At 42.0% G+C, this 22126-nt stretch overlaps 2 protein-coding genes across 4 annotated transcripts; both read right to left on the bottom strand.

Annotated features, from left to right (window-relative positions):
- Positions 1 to 3294: 3294 nt before the first annotated feature.
- Positions 3295 to 9068, bottom strand: irf4l (interferon regulatory factor 4 like). 3 transcript variants are annotated; one of them, XM_014168714.3, is made up of 9 exons: positions 8798 to 9068; positions 8283 to 8485; positions 7215 to 7401; positions 6622 to 6704; positions 6129 to 6273; positions 5753 to 5854; positions 5176 to 5556; positions 4470 to 4579; positions 3295 to 4190 (listed from the first exon to the last, which is right to left on the bottom strand). In XM_014168714.3, the coding sequence occupies exons 2-9, from the start codon at positions 8481 to 8483 to the stop codon at positions 4008 to 4010; spliced, it is 1392 nt and encodes a 463-aa protein (XP_014024189.1). In that variant the 5' UTR covers positions 8484 to 8485; positions 8798 to 9068; the 3' UTR covers positions 3295 to 4007.
- Positions 9069 to 9247: 179 nt separating this feature from the next.
- On the bottom strand, positions 9248 to 19313 carry LOC106584075 (dual specificity protein phosphatase 22-B). Its single transcript, XM_014168916.3, has 7 exons — positions 18968 to 19313; positions 18716 to 18749; positions 16707 to 16789; positions 10896 to 10945; positions 10642 to 10716; positions 10382 to 10553; positions 9248 to 10166 (listed from the first exon to the last, which is right to left on the bottom strand). The coding sequence occupies exons 1-7, from the start codon at positions 18986 to 18988 to the stop codon at positions 10014 to 10016; spliced, it is 588 nt and encodes a 195-aa protein (XP_014024391.1). The 5' UTR covers positions 18989 to 19313; the 3' UTR covers positions 9248 to 10013.
- Between the last annotated feature and the right edge of the window lie 2813 nt (positions 19314 to 22126).

Below are 22126 nucleotides of genomic sequence, written 5' to 3'. Positions count from 1 at the left end.
TTTCTGTTCTTGTAACCGCCACATTTGTGACAGTGAAAGAGAGCGCATATAGTCATCTCTGCCCATAGACGGTAAGGCCTCAGCCATACAACAGTACGTTAATAGCCAAAACAGTCACCTCAGGCAATTGTTGTACTGACAGCTCACGCTATGTCTGGCACACTAGTGTCTGGGGTAGGGCCGGTTAGGGTATTGGTAGGGCGGGGTGGGGAGTGGTCTATGTTAACTCCTTAGTTACTGGCTATAAAAATGTTGCGCAGAGATTCGGTTGTAGGTGTGTGGAGTTAGCAATAACTGAACTGCGATGGATGGTTGCGGTTTTGATGTGTGGTCGTATGTCAGACGTAGTAGTAGACGAAGGCTGTCACACCCATGACTCGTGGGATTATCACAGGGCGCGTCCCTAGAACCGGCACTGTGGGATTTTATCACAAAATATTGTAACATTTTACACACGTTCATGACTGATTGTGAAAACATCACTCATTACGAGACAATTCAACAGAAAACATGATGGGGACTTGAATAACCTACCAGAAATCAACTACCTCTAACCAAAAATGGTAATAAAAGATCATGAGATTGAAATGTTTTACAACAGCATGTAAGTTTTAGTTTTTTATTATTAGACAATTTTCCATATTATTCTTGTTACTAAATATTGTTTTTTGGGTGGTGGTCGGTTTTGGGGAAACTTGAAAAAGAGATTTCGTCCTGCTAAATTTTGAATAAGTAAATGTTCTTATTGCCACTATCGACTGTTTCAGATAAGTCAAACCTCAAATTTCTTAATGCAGGCTACATTATCAGCAGCAGCAGCCCATTTTTTTCTAAGGCCAGGCAGGGGGAAAGTCATTTAGACAGGGTGTTTTGATTGTCTGTTCTAAACTTAGCTCTGTCTCAGTGGTGACCACCCACAGATTCATTCACAACAGCAGTAGGTTCAAAGCCCTCAGGTCTCATCCTTCTTCCACCGGTTGACTGTTTACAGCAACAGAGAGGTGAGGAGGGGAGTTTTACACCGCACTTCTGTTCCATTCGGGACGCCGCAGGTCGACAGGAACAGGCCTATCAATCAAAACATGTTTACGTTGATCTCATTCTCTGAAATAGGTGTTATTGACACTGGCAGTAGGTAGCGGGATTTTTGTAGGTAGATGGTGGAGTGGAAAGTGTCAGGCAAACCAGTTGGTTATCTGTTGATTATTATCAAAAATCTGTTCTTTTGCCATTGTATGTTTTCTCATTTATTTAAGTTGGCTGCATGTATGCACATATTTCTGTGTGATTACATTGACAGCCATTTCTCCTCCATAAGGTATTACAATCAGGGGCGGAAATCCCGGGGGGGACGGGGGGGACACGACCCCCCCATCCTGGGAAAAATGTGATTTGTCCCCCCCAATATATCACTGAAACATAACTATGTAATTTAAATAATATTAATAATACGCAATGAAAGCAATTGTGCTGATTATAGACACTTAATAGCTCGTTTTTAAGTTTCAAAAGATTGCAACCCCCCCACCCTTTGCCTCACAATGGTTTGATCCACTGCCAGTTCCTTAGCTTGCGAGGTAACGTAGAGGTCGTATCTACTGTCTGAAAGGCACTCAATGCACGTAACTGACGTGAGGTTAATCCAGTCAATCGCGCACACACACTAGCTGAATATGCAGAGCTAGCGCGCAAATATTAACTATTAAGCTAGCTAGTACCTATTCCATTTATGTGGCGTCGTCAAAGATGGAATCTTTGCTATCGTCAATTTATTCCAAGATCAGCATGCTTGTAAGTTAGTGTTTCAAAGTCCCTGTGATAAGGTTAGCGATAAACTGAACAGAACTACACTCTGTTCTACCATTGTTTTAAATATATTTAATGGTCTCGTTGCAAAAGCTAAATTGTCGCAGGGGAACTTTTATTTATATATTTTATTTCACCTTTATTTAACCCGGGTAGCAAAGATTATAGCAAACACCACTGAATTGGTGCTCGCTAGCTTTGCAAATTCAGCTATTGTTAGAAGCCAGCCAATATGAAACAAACAATTAAAATTACAAAAGGTTGCAGCATATGTTGTGTAAATGGGGAACTCATACAGCTGTCAACTCTTGTCACTGCAATCCGTTTCACATTTGCTAGCTACCTTTTAGATCGAAGCCCATATAGAATGATAGAAGATAAGATGATAGAAGCCCATCTCCTACTGTAAATAACCTACATACTGTGTGTGTGTGTAGCCAACCAGGTAGAAAAATGGCAGAAAAATAGCAGAAAAAAGACGGACATCAGAGTATTTTTCAGTACACCAAAACGCAAAGTAAGAACCCTAGTAGCCTAATATCTCAAAGACTAGTTGATAAAATGTTCATAAGAAAGAAATGAAATTCTAATGGAAATGTTTCACAATGATGTCATTAGGCAGAGCAGGCAACAGATGGCACACAGACAGCAGAGTTGGGGACAGATATGCAGGGACAGACTGGCAGAGACAGGGAGTCTCAGGTAAGTTTGTTGAGTCTTTGTTTGGCAACATTATGAAAGGTTCTCCATTTTTTTAACTTGTAAAATAGGAACATAATTGGAAAATGCCATGGATACCCCCACTCTCAACTTAAACTGGTGACTGAACTAAGATTTGTTAAAGGCAATGGTATTGCTGTTGTGATTAGTTGTGTAGTTTTGGGTACCGGTAGTTAGGAGTACGGCAAACAACTTATTTCTTTGGTTCCTCAATATACATTTACCATATTAAACGTAGGCTATGTGTTACAGCACTACTTTTGGTGTCCCCTCAGGAATTGTTCTTGAGAAAATGTAATGTAATTGTCCCCTCCAAAGTTGATATCAGATTTTCGCCCCTGATTACAATGTGGTATCAAGTGGCATCATCAGCCTTGTTTACCTTATCAGACCGTGGATAAGTAACCACACAGATGTGTCACTCATTCTGGGGTTTTCACTATTCTTCCATGGAAGTTAATGTTGTTTGGCATGTTAAAGGCACCCCAGGAAACAGTTCTAAACCCTCTTCAGTTCTAATGCCTCTCTGGGGCGGAAAGAGTGGCCGACCTCTTCCTCCTCCCCTGGTGATGTCATCACCGAATGTTTATGACCGCGTTCTCCTGCGAGTGTGTTTGATTAACCAGCATCATCCTGCATCTGAATCAGGCTTCCTGTACACACACACACACACACACACACACACAAAGGATGTCACTTCTCACAAATCACTTATCTAACATGAGCCCTCTTTCTATTCATTTGATGTATGTCTCAAAACATGCAAGGTTTTTGCTTAAAACATTTTAATTATTCGATTACAAAACATTCCCAATGTATGACACAGTGAGCCAATCCAAAGGTTCGGCATGCTAGTACGTGTTTCAGTGTGGTCAAATCTCAGTGGTAGTCTTTGGTCATCTCTGAACTGCAGTATTTATGATTGAGAAAATGTGACGCTATACACTAGAAGTAACAGGTCAAATGTATTTACAGAAGAAAGCATGTCAACATCAGTATGGCCATACTACACACAATCATACAATAAAATGCAGATACACACACACACACACACACACACACACACGACTCTAGAGCGTGTCGATACAATCACTACAGCTGTCAGTTCTGTTGTCACAAAGTGGACGTTGCAAAACGGCGGTCAAGTTTGAGTCTTTAAGGCCAAAGGATGGCTCCCTGAGAGTAGTTGAAATACAGTTTGATCCATAAGAATTTGGGGTGTTGACTCCCTTACAACACACATCTACAGCATACAACTAACTATCTGTTAGTCTCTTCAATGGTCCCAGTGTACGTTCCTCCATGGCCTGGTTAAGTTCAGTTTGGCTTGGATTGGCATAGTTCTGCTTCAGCTTTGATGGAAATGTGTGATCCAGAGTACAGTGTGACGACTCTCTCCTTGGCTCTCCAGGCTTTCCTGTCTCTCCCTCTCCCCATGTCCTGCACCGCAGTCTGACTGTGATCAGAGATGGTCAGATTAGTCAGTCCTGCAGGGTGTTGCTATGGTGATGTGTGATGACCCTCTGGTAGTCCTCAGTTACGGAAGGGGTCATGCTGTGTTCCGTGACCCCAGGGAGAGGGATGTCGTAGCTGCGGTAGTAGTGTCCGCTGGTCTGCTGGTGCTGGGTGTAGTACAGGAGCTGCCTGGCAAACATGGGTTCCACCTGCAGGAGTGGAGGGCAACAGCAGGGATTAGTACTAGTGTCACTGAGAGGTGGTGGTGGTGGTAAGGGGGTTAGGTGGTGAGATAGAAGGGGGACTGTACTGTAAGTGCTATGTATGAGTGTGGGTGTTACAAGGAATCAAACTGCTATTTTGGGAGAGATAGATGGAGGTTAGGGGGTATATAGAGGGCCAGGATTAGGTGATGGGGTGTGAGTAAAGTAGAGAGGGGCATTGAAGACCGGTAGAGGTCATGTTGATGTTAGAGGATGGTTATATACCTGTACAGTGAGGGTCCTCTGTCTCTGGGGATCCAGACACTCGTCTCCGAAGCTCAGCAGCACCTGGAGACGTGGAGGGGGCCGACAGTGGAGGGCATAGCCCTGCAACTCTGGTAGACGGAGAGAAATAGAGGTTAATAGGGTCTAGATGGTCAGGTTAGGTACAGAGGAGCGGCATGGAGAGGGGCGACTGTGGAGGGAATAACCCTGCAGCTCTGAGATAGCGAGGAGAGAGTGAGGGGTGGTAGAGAAAATTGATTGTAGCTCTGAGAGACAGAAGTAGAGAGGGATTCAATCTAGAGGATTGGGTTGGGTAGAGAAGTTCGCAAGGAGGGGACATTGGGTCGATAAAGGGTTAATTAATTTTGGCTAAAGCAAATTCCTATGAACTGTTGTGGTGGTGACTTTAGAAGTCATGTGACTGGGTGGAAAGTCCTGTGTCTATATGCAAATTAGACCAATCAGGCTGAACACATCTGGTAGGGCAAGGTGGGCGGGGATGAGGTCACATGACTGTGTGTAATGTCCTATTCTTAAAAGTGTGTGGGGGGGGAAGTATGGAGGCAATCTCAACATAATATTTACAGGAAAGGAGGATGTGTCTGCTTCCTGTCCACGACCAGGAAACAGCATGACAACAGAGTGTGGTTTAGTTTGCCAGTGAATGAGATGCGTGTGCGCCTGCCTGCAGTTTAAGTTAACTTACCTGTGAGGTAGTCCTGTGTGTGCAGTAGTTTACAGGTGTGTTCTCTCTCCAGCTTGTTGGGTTTGTCTGCATAGGATGATAACCCTCCTTCCCAGAACACTCTCTCCTGGCACAGCCGCCGGGCATAGAGGCCATCTGGGGCCATCCACAGTAGCACGCCCCTCTCCAGGGTACAACCAGGGGGGCTGGGAGGACACTCCTCCCCCCTCCCCAGGGCTTGGAGGCTGTCCAGGGGTAGGGGTACCAGGTCTGGACCCACAGTGGGGGAATAAAGCTTGTCGTCTGGGGAGCAGGGAGCGATGCGACAGCCCTCTGGACTGGAGGTGGTCACCTCCCTCCACAGAGAGTCCCGGTAAAACACTGACACATGTAACCGCATATCTGGGGTGGAGGAAGGAGTACAGATAAGAGAAACAGCATAAAAATCTGAGTATTCAGCTAACTCTTGGAATACAGTATCAATTTGCCTTAAATATAATGCGCAAGTACGTGGACTAAAATCGAAATATTATTTGCAAGTCAAATTTGAAGTAAATAAGCACGTGCGTGCTTGTGTATGTGTGTGTGTATACTGTACCTGAGAGTGCCTCTGCTGACCTCATGCTGGTGTCCAGTGTGAAGGGGGATGGCTGGGCGTCAGTAGCGCTGTAGGTGTAGAAGGACCCTGTGATCTGGTACCCTGCAAACGCAGAGACAGGACCTCAATGAAGGCACGTATTCCAACACACCAGAAAAGCATACACGCAAACATCATGAGCCTGAATTGACGATTCACACATTGAGGTCAATGGAAGACTTACGCAAAAAAAAAAAAGTGAGTTATTTGAGCACATGTCAAGTTATGGTTTAGGCCCATGAGAGCCCTTTGCATAACTACAGATACATAACAGCTGCACAGACTACATTAGATTCTCTCACGCAAGTAAAAATATATGCTGTGGTATTAGGCCTACCGTTGTCCATGCTGGGCCCCTGGGCCCAGGATAGGCTGCGTGAGGGGTAGGGGCACTGGGCATAGGGCAGCTCAGGAAGAGAGGCCTGCTCTGGAAGATAGTCCTTCATCCAGCCTCTCTCTGTAGTGGGCATGTACCCAGACATCTATAGAGAAAGAGATACCTGTCAGTCAAACAATCACCTCTACACACGGGACCAACTACGATTCATAATATGAATGGAAGAGGAAGTATCACTAAGACTGGGCTCATGTGATATTGTGCGCGAATCACTGAAGGTGCGTACTAGTGTGTCTGTGTGCGTTCATGCCCGAAAGGGTGGGTTCTGAGTCCCTCGTCATGTGATGTTGATGACACACTCGCCGATCCACGCAGCTGTTCTCTTCACTCTCTCGCTCACTAACACACATACAGACACACGCACACACACACGTAAACACACGCCACAAACAAAACCTCTCAGAGGTGAGAGTTTACAGACGACCATAATTACCTGTGTCTGCAGGGCGGGGTATGAGGGCAGCATGGGGTAACTCAGAGGACTCAGGGGGCTGCCACCATCCTCCTGTTTGGATCCTGATAGCAAGAAATCTGTTACACAGGAGTCATAATTTAAACACACACCACATGAGTAAACACACACAGACATTCAACGCACTCTTAAATTATGAGAGGGTAGATAGTAGTTCGTAATTACACATGAATAATCAAGACTTTATCATGAAAGTTCATAACGAATATGAAATATCAGACAGAGAGAGCAAATGGATGAAACTACAGTCTTGTGGTTTGGCAGCCTGATTTTCCAGTATACTGAAATGTTTCTATTGTTTCTATTATTTGCACATAAGTCACTGGCCCCTATCAAAACCTGCTGGGGCATTCAGTGTGTGGGTGCCATCTGTGTTTCCTTCTAATAGTGGTGCATATAATAAAAACATGTATATATGAAAGCTGATTAAATAACTTTCTATAGGTTTTTCCACAAATTTCATCATTTGATTTAATTATAAACTGCAACGTAAAATTACAGCATGAATCCTAGGCCACTATATTTGAAGTAAATGCAAAATAAATGAAACTGACGCTTCTTGGCGCACTCCGGGATGATCCGGTAGACTTTGTAAGGGTCTGAGATGTCCAGCTGACTTCGCTGCACGAGCTCCTCGAAGTCGTTACTTTTGTTGAGCGCGCACCGGAGGCGCGTCTTCCACGTTGGCGGGTCCGGTTTGTCGATGCCCTCCCGAAACTTGCCTTTAAACAGCGCCCAAGCCTGCAGAAAAGTCACAGAAAACGGAGTCGTCAGACACGGGTAACAAATCACCGGTGCAGTTGTGCATGAGTTGGTAAATCCTAAATCCTATGCGTAATGGATTTGGCACCTCAACCTACCCAACGGTTAGTTGTAGTTAGTAGTTGTAGCAGTAGCTTTTATTAGTTGTAGGCCTAGTAGTTGTAAAACAACCTTTTTATGCTGTTAATGAAAGTTTTTGTTTCGTATTATTATTACAAGACAGTAGTTGCTATATTATTCTTGTTACTAAGTATTTAAAAAAATATATTTATATTTGAACACTTGAAAACGAGATGCTGCCGCTACATCTAAGTCTGTTATCTAACCTGTTGCCTAGTCACTTTACCCCTACTTATATGTACATAGCTACCTCAATTACCTCGTACCTCTGCACATCGACTCGGTACTGGTACTTCCTGTATATAGGCATGTTATTTTTACTCGTTATTGTTATTCGTTATTCACTGTGCATTTATGCCTCGTGTCACTATTTCTATTTTTTATATCTTTATTTTTTAACTCTGTGTTGTTGGGAAATGACCCATAAGTAAGCATTTCACTGTTAATCTACACCTGTTGTTTACGAAGCATGTTACAAATAACATTTGATTCGATTCAAGTTATTTTATCCTGCACAATTTCAAATAAATAAAAAGGCACCTACTTAACTCATCACTAGTCTAATTGTACTGTGTGTGGCTCCTTGTGTGGCTCAAATGTATGCACTCACTACTGTAAGTAGCTCTGAAGAAGAGTGTCTGCTAAAGATGTAATAGCCTACACATCTCTCGCACATCCAATGCGTAAATGCAGAATGTTGGAAACATTCCTTTGAGGCCCCGTACCATACAGTAGCCTACCTTGAAGAGAGCGGCATCCTCGTCCCGGTTGTAGTCCTGCTTGCCCGCGTGCTTCCATGGTATCCTGAAGATGCTCTTTTCTTCGTTCTCCCACACCAGGCCCGGGTACTTCCCGGTATCCACCTGTTCGATTAGCCACGAGCGGAGCTTTCCGTTCCCACAGCTCACCGTAGACATCCCGTAGTCCGATTCAGGGTTCATCTCTAGCCAAGAGAAAGGTGCATGGTCAGGACAGTATAGGCTATATTGGTAAATATTACAGGGACTAAGATATTTAGACTACAAATTATCCATAACATATGAATTTGCCTAAAAATATCTGCGAAAATGTTTTTTTTTGTGTCAAATTGCTTGCCTATACTAAACCTGCATACCAATTATGTAAATTGAATTCAAATAATTTAAGAATAGGCTACATTCACTTTTGAACACTTACTTGCATGTACACGTGTTTTTTTTTTGCTGCAGGTAGCCTATAGATTTGAGCGGGAGCAGAGCAAATATCCTTGACTTACCGCTGAAACTCGAAACCCCTTTGAGTTTTGAAATCAATCAGTCTCGAAAGATCATAATGCAGCGTGACAACTCAACTTAAATCAGTTGTAGATGGGGGCGGGGCGAAATGAAGTGGAGCGGGGATGCTGGGCAGTTCGCGTCTGTGAACCTTCATGCTGCGCACGCCTCCCGTAAACAGCAGGGGAAACCCTCGCGAACGTCAGTCGCAGAAAAAGTCACCCGCAACGCTGGAAAGTGGGACAATCTGTTCACCAGTCGAGAGCAAAGCAATTCTTTGAAATTATATAAACCAATGATATAGGCTAATTCTACATCCTGTCACGGAAAACCTAAGCCTATTTTATTTTCATGATAAAATATGTCTCCAGTAGGCTATAAATGTAGGCTATAAATGAATAAAAGTCTGTCAATCGAAATCCAGCTGTCAAATAAAGACCCAACAAACTTAATCAGTGAACAATTTTTTTTATAAGTAGCCTATGTAATCATTATAATTCCTAAAGTCATAGGCTAATTATCATTGTGATAAAGCAGATTGCTTAGTGGGGATAAAATGAAAATGTGGCTGTGCTTGGTGATATAGGCTAACTTTAGCCACCTCTATATGCATGGAAACAGTAGACACATTTTAAGTACTTTTTTATGTCATGGTCAAGAATAATCAATCAAAATCTCTGTTGGTCTACAAAGATACAGTGCTGCGTTTCACATAACGTTTAGGCCTATGAATATACAGAGATGTATTCCTTGTATTAGGCTAAACACAAAGCACACACACAAACACACACACGTCACACTCACAGAGGGGGAGGGAGTGTGTATGGACAGGAGTGGGGGAGATGATAGAAGTTAGAGGTTTACTCTCTGTGTGTGTGTGTGTGTGTGTGTGTGTGTGTGTGTGTGTGTGTGTAATGTAGGCTTGTAATGTATCTTTCCTGGGCGTTAAGATTGACTGCTCTTGCATGTTGCTGTGACTGGTAGGGGAAAGAGGAGAGCAAGAACCCAGTCGCACACAGGGACCACTGAGAAATCCCCTCATGACAACCTGTACATTTTTTGTAATCAACATTTTCCAGTTGGTCTAACCTACAGTTGGTTGAACTGAATAAGAAACTCAGTCCCACCAATATATATTGAAGTCAGAAACAGTGATTAGCTGCGCATTGGGTGAGTGACAGCTGTCTGGCGTGGGCTGAGCAGACAGGAGACATGGGGTCATGTGTTGCTGGTGGCTAGCTGAGCTGCCGTTGCCGTGGCCGTTGCTATGGACTCACTGATGGCCTGAGACTTCTGCCACAGAAGGGCTCCGATCTCCTCTTCATCATTAAAATGGTTCTCCTTATACCTGTCCTTAAACCATTCCCTATACTGAGGACAGAGAAGGAGACCGGAGAGAGTGTCAGAAGAGTGGGGGAGTTGAGAGGATGAGAGAGTCATAAGAGAGGGAAAGATGAGAGGGAGCAGAGAACTTGTGTGATAGCGATTGTGAGAGAAAGATCAATAGATAAGAGGAGGAGCGAGAGAGAGAGAGAGGCAAGACTCAGTGGGTTGAGAAAAGAGAGACAAAGAAGACTGTCACTGACCTGTGCCACCTCTAGATTCTCAAAATCCTCTAGCTGCCTTAAGAACCCCACGTTAGGTCCAGCACATGGCCGTACCACCCTCACCGCAGCTAACGACTCCACCCAGCCCCGCCCAGTAACTGTCATGATGTACACCACCACCAACGTAACACTACGGGACACACCTGCCACACTGGGAACACATGTCAATCAATTACATCAATTAGAACGTCATCAATACATTCAATCAAATATCAATACATGAAGAAAAAAAATCTCACCAATGGACCAGGCAGCCTTTCCCTTTGAGTCTGGACTCGTGGATGAATATGATGCTGTCCTTAAAAAACGGGGTCCTGAAGACAGATATAAAGCTTGGACTAGGACTGCAGTTTGAGCTAGAAAACCAACATTTAGGGGATATAAAGTCACGTAACATTCATCATTTGTTAATTAACCACACACACATGCACACACACCAGCGCACCTGGCGCGTACCCACACATCGCACGTACACACAAGTACAGACACTTACAGGTTTTGTTTGGAGGAATCAGCAGCAGGGATGCAGAGGTATTTCATCTCCTGTGGAAGAGAACAACTGGAGCTGAACAACAAGTCAACAACATATAAAACATTGACATACCCAATTGGACATTTTACGTTATGCATTTGGGTCTATAAACATTGTGTCATACATAATACAGTATGCCAACATACTATATCTAGTGATGAGGCTCTTTATCACTTCAGTTTGAACTCTGTGGTGTTGGGGTCTTCTGCTCTCTTCCTCTTTCAGGTCCTAACAAGGGACAAACCCCATGCAGTAGCGCATCATGACAATACAGGTTTACTCTCTTTCTATGTGCGTACGTGTGTGTGTGTGTGTGTGTGTGTGTGTGTGTGTGTGTGTGTGTGTGTGTGTGTGTGTGTGTGTGTGTGTGTGTGTGTGTGTGTGTGTGTGTGTGTGTGTGTGTGTGTGTGTGGTGGGGGGAATGTGCACCTGACAGCTGATGGTGAACCATGGCCTCAGCGGGCAGAAACGAACCATCCTGTTATGACTGCGCCTCTGCAAAAAAAAAAACTCTGCGATACAGAGAGTCACGGTAGTCCTCCAACTGGACAGGTCAGACAGACAGCCGCACGCACCACCAATAGACAGTAGAACACAGGTAGGAGCAGTTTGAAATCTCATTTCGTCTTGATATTTTCTAATAAGCTCATCTCAACTGGTCATCCAAATAATGAGTCATCACAATCAGCATAGCTACCCACAAGACAACACTGTCAAGACCAACAATCACCATAGGAATTTGTCATGACCACAATTTACCACACAACTCTAACCAAAACTGTGTGCAACAAATTAGATTTAGAAAAATACACCGCAATTAATACATAGAATATTAATCCTGAGAAGCATTACCAATTTCTGCTAAAATTGCCCATGTCAACTTCACCAGGTTGTTAACTAACCTCTTCCCTCTCCAAAACCACAGAGCCATCTTTGCAGAAATCAATCAGTAAAACCATACAAGCTGACTGTTGGGTATGCAAATTGACCCTCCATCTGGCTTGCCATTAGTCTGCAAAGAGCTGAGTCATAGAAGCTTGCTAACCAGTTGATCAGTTGATTTACAGGTAGAATGATAACGCATTCTCTAGTAGTGTGACGACTCGCCGATGCGTTTCAGCTGCATGGCCTTCGACAGGCAGTACTCCCTGGCCTCCCTGAAACTTTGTTTCCATTGAACATGCCGTACAAATAAAGGCATTTTAATTAATTATATGAAGAGTGCCATGGTCGTCCTTTCTTTTTGATAACCAATTTACCCCTTTTACCAAAGAGCATCTTCTGTCTACCAAAATCTACTATTGTCTATCTTAATACTGTATTAGAAGTTGCCATTCTCTCTTCAGCATAATAATAGTGAAAGCACACTACTGTACACACAACAACTAACTGAGATGCTGTCACAGATTGATAAAGTGGGAAGAGATTAATACATGGTTTTCAGGCTGACTTTCAATGAGAAAATATTAAAGTTCAGAGACAATAGTTGTGTGTGTGTGTGTGTGTTTGTACACATATATGGTGTATTTTGTATTTTATTGCTTTTCAGTGCAACTGAAACAGCTGCAGTCAACAGCACTGAAGGAAAACTAGTTGCTAACCGCACAGCTCATTTTAGCATTCTCAGTTTGAGATTTGTCCTCTCCCCATCTGTACTTATCTCACACAAACACACCTTTCCCACTCTCTCATATAGAAACATATTTGAACTTCCGTATGAAGCCCTATCTGAAAACTCAGATAAACTTTTAATACAGTTGTGAAGAGGGCACGACAAAGCCTATTCCCCCTCAGGAAACTAAAAAGATTTGGCATGGATCCTCAGATCCTCAAAAGAGCTGCAACATTGAGAGCATCCTGACTGGTTGCATCACTGCCTGGTACGGCAACTGCTCGGCCTCTGACCGAAAGGCACTACAGAGGGTAGTGCGTACGGCCCAGTACATCACTGGGGCTAAGCTGCCTGCCATCCAGGACCTCTACACCAGGCGGTATCAGAGGAAGGCCCTAAAAATTGTCAAACACCCCAGCCACCCCAATCATAGACTGTTCTCTCTACTACCAAATGACAAGCGGTAAGTCTAGGACCAAAAGGCTTCTCAACAGTTTTTACCCCCAAGCCATAAGACTCCTGAACAGGTAATCAAATGGCTACCCGGACTATTTGCATTGTGTGACCCTCCCCCCAACCCCTCTTTTACGCTGCTGTTTATCATATAGGCATAGTCACTTTAATTATTCATTTATGTACACACTACCTAAATTAGCCCGACTAACCGGTGCCCCCGCACATTGGCTACCCGGACTATCTGCATTGTGTCCCGCCAACCACCACCCTCCAACCCCTCGTTTACGCTACTGCTACTCTCTGTTTATCATATATGCATAGTCACTTTAACCATACCTACATGTACATACTATCTCAATCAGCCCGACTAACCGGTGCCTGTATATAGCCTCACTACTGTTATTTTTCTCTGTCTTTATTACTGTTGTTTTTACTTTAAAATTGCACTATTGGTTAGAGCCTGTAAGTAAGTATTTCACTGTAAGGTCTACACCTGTTGTATTCAGCGCACGTGACAAATAAAGTTTGGTTTGATTTGATAGAGTTGCACTTTCATGTAATTATGAATATGCAGGCAGGTCACCCATGATAGAAGTCAGTATTCAATGTCCATCCATGTCTGATGACGTCGGGAGATGACATGGAAACTGGCCACTAGGGGGCAACAGTGAGCACTGTCACCTTCAAGTAGGTTTCGGTTTTGCTAGGGCGTTGTGGATGGGCGTAAGTAGTTTTATACCGGAGCTCCGAGGCATGCGTCAAAATTGCTAAGCAGCTAACTTTGAAGCAGGGTGCCAATGCGTGTATCACTTTTTCAGAAGTACGTCATCTGGGGTGGTAGGTAGGCCTAGTGGTTAGAGCGTTGGACTTGGACCGAAAGGTTGCAAGATCGAATCCCCGAGCTTACAAGGAAAAAATCTGTCGTTTTGCCCCTGAACAAGGCAGATAACCTACTGTTCCTAGTCCGTCATTGAAAATAAGAGTTAAATAAAGGTAAAAAGTAAAATGACGTTCGAAGCTTCGTTTGATCACGTGCTTTTTCAAATCATGTGTTGCAAAATGCAAGCTCCCACAGATTTTGCTGTGGTTCCAATGATTTTTTTTAAATTCCAAGCTGCTTTCAAACATCGACCTCTAGTGGACACCGTACTTACAAATATAGTTCGGATTTTGTACAAAACATTTCACCTAACTGGTAGTTTAGCAGGTACATAGAGGAGGGAACTAAGAAATATTCGTGAGGATATGAGTTTGAATCCTGTTAAAGGCACACTATTTTGAAAATGGTTATTTCTGCACTGTTGTTCAAGTTATTTGTTTTATTTAGTGTAGTATAGGCTTCTGTCTTAAGCATCCTAAATAATGCCTTAGATTCCGTTTTTTTAAAAAGTGAACTTGAAAGCAAAATAAGTGTGGTAACTTGACAAGGATTATCCACACGCGTTTCAATGTTCATTGCCTTTACTTGCAAACTACAAAATAAAGGGGTACAGCCATGTAACAAATGTTGAAAACAGGAGAGCCTTCCCTGTAGCTCAGTTGGTAGAGCATGGTGTTTGCAACGCCAGGGTTGTGGGTTTGATTCCCACGGGGGGCCAGCACAGAAAAAAAAATGTATGAAATGTATGCATTCACTACTGTAAGTTGCTCTGGATAAGAGCGTCTGCTAAATGACTAAAATGTAAATGTAAAATGAGAGCGATACACCCAACTCAACATGAGGTAGTGTCCCGTTAATACTGTGCCAACTCTGGGTGATGACATCACAGGAGGGTAAAGGTCACGGTCAACACCAATATCCATGCTCCCATGAATAGTAATAATACTATACTGCAGTTAAGTCCACCACCTATTCAGTAGGAATTAATTATATAGTGTCCAAACTATAACAAAAAGGAAGCATGGTGTAAGATGCAAACCTTCTATTCCAACTGATTACAGGCTACTAAATCCAACAGTTCACTGCTGCGCCAAGGTGTTATAATGAACACAACAGAGAAAAAAATGCCTCTATCTGACAATCCCATAATACTATTTATTGCTGACCAGCAGATGTCACTAATGTGCATTATGACCAGATAATGAAGCTTTGAATAATTTACCGTTTTTAGGCACAATTTGGTGAAAGCCTGAAGCCTATAGAAAGCCTTGGTTTCCCATCACTAAGTGTAAGCATCTTCCTCTGATTCCAAAGGTTGCATGTTTAAATAAATTAAGAGAAAGTTGTTTTTGATATTTTTGTTTTAAGCCTATCCCAAACCTTAAGCCTTACATGAATCATTCTGAGTTAATGCCTAACTTAAACTCACCCTGACGAAGACAGCTTGCCTGTCGAAACGTTGGACATTACATTTTTGCATCTGAGCTCTCCTTTATTTTAAAGTTTTCTACTCCGCTAGTCAGCACCTTGCCTAAATAGGTGTGCGTTTCATTTTCTTCTAGATTATGCCTAAACTTAACCTTAAACACTTTGAAATTTGACATTTGGAACAACTTCGAAATCTGACGTTTCCGAAACATGGATGAACGTCTAATTCTGACGTGAGGCTGTTAAAGCTTGTAGGAATATAAGGTTTCAATAATGTCATCACAAAAGGCAGAAATCTAGTAAACATATTCAGCTGCAAAATGATGCATGCCTACATTTTGATAAAAAAAGTGTAGAATAATTTAAACTCACCAACATCCAGTATCAAATAAACATTTATGCAACTCCACCTTGAGTTGCATGACATGAGGTACACTCTTTAAAAAAAGCGTGCTATCTAGAACCTAAAAGGGCTCTTTGGCTGTCCCCATAGGATAACCCTTTGAAGAACCCGTTTTGGTTCCAGGTAGAACACTTTCCACAGGGTTCTACATGGAGCCCAAAAGGATTCTACCTGGAACCCAAAAGGGTTCTACCTGGAACAAAAAAGGCTTCTCCTAAGGGGACAGCCAAATAACACTTTTGGAACCCTTTTTTTCTGAGTGAAGAACCCCATTGTCTTGTGAGTGATACCAGAAGTCTAATACTTTCCATATAACAATTGAAAATGGGGATAGGAAAGTTTGACTTTCAATACAACTTCAGTTTTCTATTTCAGGAGTCGTAACAGAGAAGTGTGAATTGGTGACATAATGAACATTGAATGAGTATTTGACTCAGTACACAGCAACAATTACTTATGGGTATTTTTTTTCTTCCACAACTATCTGAGAACCATTATTATACAGGCATTGAGGCGTAGAACCTTTGACAAGAATACACTGTTTACAAAACACACAGCCTAATATAGAAAGAACAGAACACTTTACAACTGTCACAATGTAATGATTATATCAAGTTCAGCCCTTATATTGCTATTGGCGATATGACTGTGATCAAGTGGGATTAAGTGGGTGTTAGTTGTTCAAGATCAAGCATAGCCTCCCAAGGTTATGATATAAGTAGAGTAGGATCAAAAATGATCTACACTTATCATTCCATTCAACTACTGCAACCAGATATCATTCCATACTAATATAACAAGGCAGGCAGTAGACTGATTGGTCAGGTTATACTGTTGAGCCCAATATCACACAGGTCGTAACTCTAAGGGCTGGTTCCCTGGACACAGATAAAGCATGGTTCTGGACTAATATACAATTTCAATGGAGAATCTCCATCTCCAATCCAGGACTAGGCTTAATCTGTGTCAGGGGTAGGCAAGGCATAGTCTCACCTCTAAAATGGGGGCAGCGGTGTCATGGATGGAAAGGATGTGGGTGATATTGTGTTTCGCCAACAACTCCCTGTCCCGCGCATCTGAGGATAGAAAACATAATAATATAATATGTCATTTAAGATATGCTTTTATCCAAACCGATTTACAGTACAGTGAGTGCTAACATTTTAAGTGTACTGTATGTACATGATCTCTGCAGGAATCGAACCCACGACCCTGGAGTTGCTAGTGCCACACACTTGCCAGCTGATAAAAATCACGTAGGCCCTGTCCTCAAATTACAAAGACCCTATGTAGCCCTGTCCTAAATAAAGAGTTTTCTGCTCAACAACAGCAACCAACTCCCCAAGGATCTCCAAGAAAATAACCTCTCACACACAGGTTTTTCTTAATTTGAACTGAAAGAAAAACCGGAAAACCGGTGTTTCTAAAAGAGCACAAAAGCAAGAAACAGTAAATCTTCTAATGAAATTCAGTCTTTAAAAGGAAGCTAAAGGTTCTCTACTTAGGTCAGATGTGCCAAGGGCATGTTTTCTCACGCTGGGTTGGTTTATTGAATGGTGAGGTGATATACATATGGACTAGAAAGGACTCTGAGGAAATTAGGCCCAAGCCTGATTATGAAATGAAGTCCAACCCAAATCATGCCCAGTGTAGGAGTCAGTAAATTGATTTTGGCTGGTGTAATCTATTATATAATAACGATCATCAAATAAATTATTTTGAGCAAAATACCACACACACACACACACACACACACACACACACACACACACACACACACACACACACACACACACACACACACACACACACACACACACACACACACACACACACACACACACACACACATACAGTGGGGTCCGAAATGTATTGACACCCTTGATAAAAATTAGCAATAATGAATGTATAAAATAAATAATTCAAATACTGAGCTGTATTGTATGCTAAAAAAAGGGAAATTATGTTATTTTATACTAATACAATTGCTTAGAGAAAGAGATTTTGTTTAACATGTAATACTTTTTTTTCAAAAAGGTAGGGGTAAAAAGTATTGACACCCTAAAGATTCTTATAAATAAGGTAGTCAGAAGTGAAGTATTTGGTCCCATATTCCTTGCACACAATGACTACATCAAGCTTGCGAATCTCCAAACTTGTTGGATGCATTTGTGGTTCATTTAGGTTGTGTTTCAGATTATTTTGTTCCCAATAGAAATTAATGGTAAATAATGTATTGTGTCATTTTGGAGTCACTTTTATTCTAAATAAGAATATAATTTGTTTCTACATTATACTTTTACATATACTTCTACATTAATGTGGATGCTACCACGGTTAAGGATAATCCTCAATTAATCGTGAATAATGCAGAGTGAGAAAGTTACACAGGGTTAAAGTTCATAGCCCCAAGACATAATATAACCTCTCCCTCTCACCATTACCAACAGGGGAGGCTAGCATGTCTTGGGGGTATGATCTTTGACCCTCTCTCACTCATCATTATTAACGATTCATTCAGGATTATCTGTAATCATGGTAGCATCCACACTAATGTAGAAGTGTTTAGGAACATATTCTATTCTTATTTACAATAAAAGTGACTGAACATTTCACAATACATAATTTACCATTTATTTATATCAAAAATAATGTAAAACACAAACAAAATGAACTGCAAACGCCTTTTTCATCTTTATCAAGGGTGTCAACAATCCCGGACCCCACTGTATATGCTTATTACACAAGCACACGTTCTTATTAAATAAAGACACCCTCACAACTGTGCTTTAGCGGATCTGTGTTAAGATCTGGAGAACTGAACAGCATGTGTGGGACACCCACTGCTACACACATGCCTTACACACACACACGCGCACACACACACACACACACACACACACACACACACACACACACACACACACACACACACACACACACACACACACACACACACACACACACACACACACACACACACTGTGAGGGAATTACTTTACCTTTGAAGTTTCCCAGATAGAGATCTGGCAGCACCTACATTGTGAAATACATGTTTATTCTCAAATTATTCCGTATAGCTTATAAAAGAAGAGCCCGCTAATTGTGGCCTATTTACTGCAGTCTATCTTTGAGCCATTGTATTTAACTGAATGTCTATAGCTTAACCTTTCTCTCAATCAAAAGCAGATGATGTCATTCCGAGAAAGCTTCGGACACACACGTGCTCCAATTGACATAATTATTACCGCTACCTTGTTTATTCCATTCCCCATGTCCTGGGAAGAAAATATCCCTCTGCCAGATGCTTCAATCTAATGCTTAAATGTCTTATTCAAAATAAATAGCCTAATAGCCTGAACAGCCTGTTTGAAATGTAGCCAATATTTTCGGGATAATTTATCTCCCAAAAGCAGGTAGCTGGTGACAAGCCCTCTCAACAGGCAGATAGTAGTCTTTCCTTTCGTGTAGTTTTCAGGTCATTCGATCTTCTCCAGTTCCTAATTCATTATCTATTTAACGAGACCTTTGAAGTTCTGATACAGTGTGCGTTGCACCGGGTTTGCCCGTTGTGGTTATGGCTGCAGACAGTCGATAAATCTAACTGTTGGTCATTAATAATGACGTAATGTGACCTTAAACCTGCTATGTGAGTGTTTTGGTATGTGGCCATCCCGTGGCCACTGCTCTCTGGGGCTAAATATATGTCTCAGTGGAGTGGAGTTGAGATAGACAGAGAGATCCTCCCTGACAGGTCTGGGGCTATAAGGGAGGGCCAGGGGCAGATGAGGCAAGCCCATAGCCCATACCTACAATAGCCTACATAACCCACAGAGCTCCAACAGAGCCCCAATAATCCATCTCTCAGTTGCTCTGAACTTTTAACCGTCTACTCACCACAAAGCAAATTCTCCAGTGCTAAATCAACACAGACAATTTTCAATTTGACACTTGGCCAGTGTCTATACAGGTCAACACTTTTGAGTGTTAATATTTGTGTTGTGGAGAAAATGACCAGGCTGGATACAGGAGTACAGTTTAGTTTAGAAAAAACCTCTCGTGCTCTACAGCCCACCCCAATCGTGCGCATGTGCATTACCGATTAGGTGTCGTAACATAACACTGCCGTAATACATTACCGCTTAGTAACAGCATAGTAACTAATATAAACAGATATACACTACCATTCAAAAGTTTTAGAACACCTACTCATTCAAGGGAGGCCATGTAGTGTAGATCACCGATACTACAGTGAGTATTTCTCCTTTGGCAAGATAATCCATCCATCTGACAGGTGTGACATATCAAGAAGCTGATTAAACATGATGATCATTACACAGGTGCATCTTGTACTGGGGACAATAAAAGGCCACTCTAAAATGTGCAGTTGGCATGCTGGGAGCAAGCAATTGGCATGCTGATTGCAAGAATGTCCACCAAAACTGTTGACAGAGAATGTAATGTTAATTTCTCTACCATAAGCCGCCTCCAATGTCATTTTAAGACCACGTGTAACCACGTCAGGTCTTGACCTTACTGCAATTCGGCGTTGTAACCGACTTCAATGGGCAAATGCTCAACTTCGATGGCCACCGGCATGCTGGAGAAGTGTGCTCTTCACGGATGAATCCCGGTTTCAAATGAACCAGGGAGATGGCAGACAGTGTGTATGGCGTTGTGTAGGCGAGCGGTTTGCTGATGTCAACATTATGAACAGAGTGCTCGACGGTTGTGGTGGGGTTATGGTATGGGCAGGCATAAGCTATAGACAATGAACACAATTGCTTTTATCAATGGCAATTTGAATGCACAGAGATATCATGACAACATTCGGAAGCCTATTGTCGTGCCATTCATCTGCCGCCATCACCTCATGTTTCAGCATGATAATGCACGGCCCCATGTCGCAAGGATCTGTACACAATTCTGGAAGCTGAAAATATCCCACTTCTTTCATGGCCTCCATACTCACCAGACATTTCACCCATTGAGCATGTTTGGGATGCTCTGGATCAACGACGTGTTCCAGTTCCCGCCAATATCCAGCACACTTTGCAATAATTCATGCAAATATAACTTGTCTGTGTATAGCCGTATATAAGACAACTGCTGGGACTGCCCAGGCAGAGCTTCTGACAGACATTCACTGTGGTGCATTAAGTTTGTTGGAACCACTCCAGCGTGCTGACAAATAAACAATGATTCATTTAAGATTGACTTCAAGTGTCCCTGTGTAAGAATTTCCACGACATTGCAATAACAGCTAATTTGGTACATTTAACACTAGGAAGTGTACATAGTTTGTACCAGCACCTCATATATTATTTTTAACCATTACACCAAGAGCTCCAGATCTCTTGACTTCGTCACTCAGTGCTGGGTTAAATACATAATAGTACTTTCTTACAAGTCTTTATTGACACATGCATCTATGTCACATTTACAAAGACATCTGAAGTGGTAGCCAATATGTTCAAACATTGATTAACATAACCCTAGACCAATTGAACTGGTATAACACTTTCACTCACAGGTGGCCAAAAATAACAAATTCAAAGCCACACCCCGACTAAGCCATGACTCCAATATCATTTCCCAGTGTGACTTGCCTTTTTAAGTGAATTGTAGCGTTACCACCCATGACTGTGTTTGTTAGTGACAGAGACAAATCGATTAAAATCACATTTTGTTTGTAACATGCGCTGAATATAACAGGTGTAGACCTTAATGTGAAATTCTTACTTACAAGCCCTTAACCAACAATGCATTTTTAAGAAAAATAAGCGTTGAGAAATATTTACAAAATTAACTAAAGTAAAACAATTATTGAGTAACAATAAAATAACAATAATGAGGCTATATACAGGGGGTACCAGTACCGAGTCAATGTGCAGGGATGCAGGTTAGTGAAGGTAATTGAGGTAATACATCGATAGGGGTAAAGTGACTAGGCACTTTGTTGAATTCGTTAATTTTCTGTCCTGTGGACTTCACCAAATAAGTTCTTACTGTTGTTGAATGTTATCATTACAAGTAAACTGATTATGACAATACATTACATATATCATGAGGCTTTACTTTGGTGGTGTTAGGAACCTCCTGGTTTACATGCCACATCAGGCCAGCAAGTCTGATTATGCTGGCTTGCAACATGATGTGTAATTCCTATTGGAATCCAGCCAAAGTTAGGACACCCACAACCTGCATTCTGAATGTCTATCATTAGGAACATTGATAAAGAAGACTACCTAAACCATTTAAACTAGAACAACCATTTCAGTAACAGGTGCAATAAATCTAACTAACTGATTGAATTAGTTTAGAAAAATGTATGTTATTTATCTTTGTGTGACATAAGATTAATCAATCAATCAATGTACATGCAAAAACACAAATATTAAAAACAGTCCTAA

This window comes from Salmo salar, chromosome 23 (assembly GCF_965601325.2).
Source record: "Salmo salar chromosome 23, fSalSal1, whole genome shotgun sequence".
Taxonomy (NCBI): domain Eukaryota; kingdom Metazoa; phylum Chordata; class Actinopteri; order Salmoniformes; family Salmonidae; genus Salmo; species Salmo salar.
This window is presented reverse-complemented; position numbering and strand designations above follow the sequence as displayed.

Coding starts and splice junctions, on each gene's coding strand:
- irf4l (XM_014168713.3), bottom strand. CDS start 8,483: ATGAACCCTGAATCGGACTACGGGATGTCTACGGTGAGCTGTGGGAAC. Junction 5,557..5,752: donor GTCAGCAGAGGCACTCTCAG/GTACAGTATACA, acceptor CCTCCACCCCAG/ATATGCGGTTACATGTGTCA. Junction 4,191..4,469: donor AGAGGACCCTCACTGTACAG/GTATATAACCAT, acceptor CCACTCCTGCAG/GTGGAACCCATGTTTGCCAG.
- LOC106584075 (XM_014168916.3), bottom strand. CDS start 18,988: ATGGGGAATGGAATAAACAAG. Junction 10,717..10,895: donor GATTCCTCCAAACAAAACCT/GTAAGTGTCTGT, acceptor ATCTGTCTTCAG/GACCCCGTTTTTTAAGGACA. Junction 10,167..10,381: donor AGAATCTAGAGGTGGCACAG/GTCAGTGACAGT, acceptor CTCTGTCCTCAG/TATAGGGAATGGTTTAAGGA.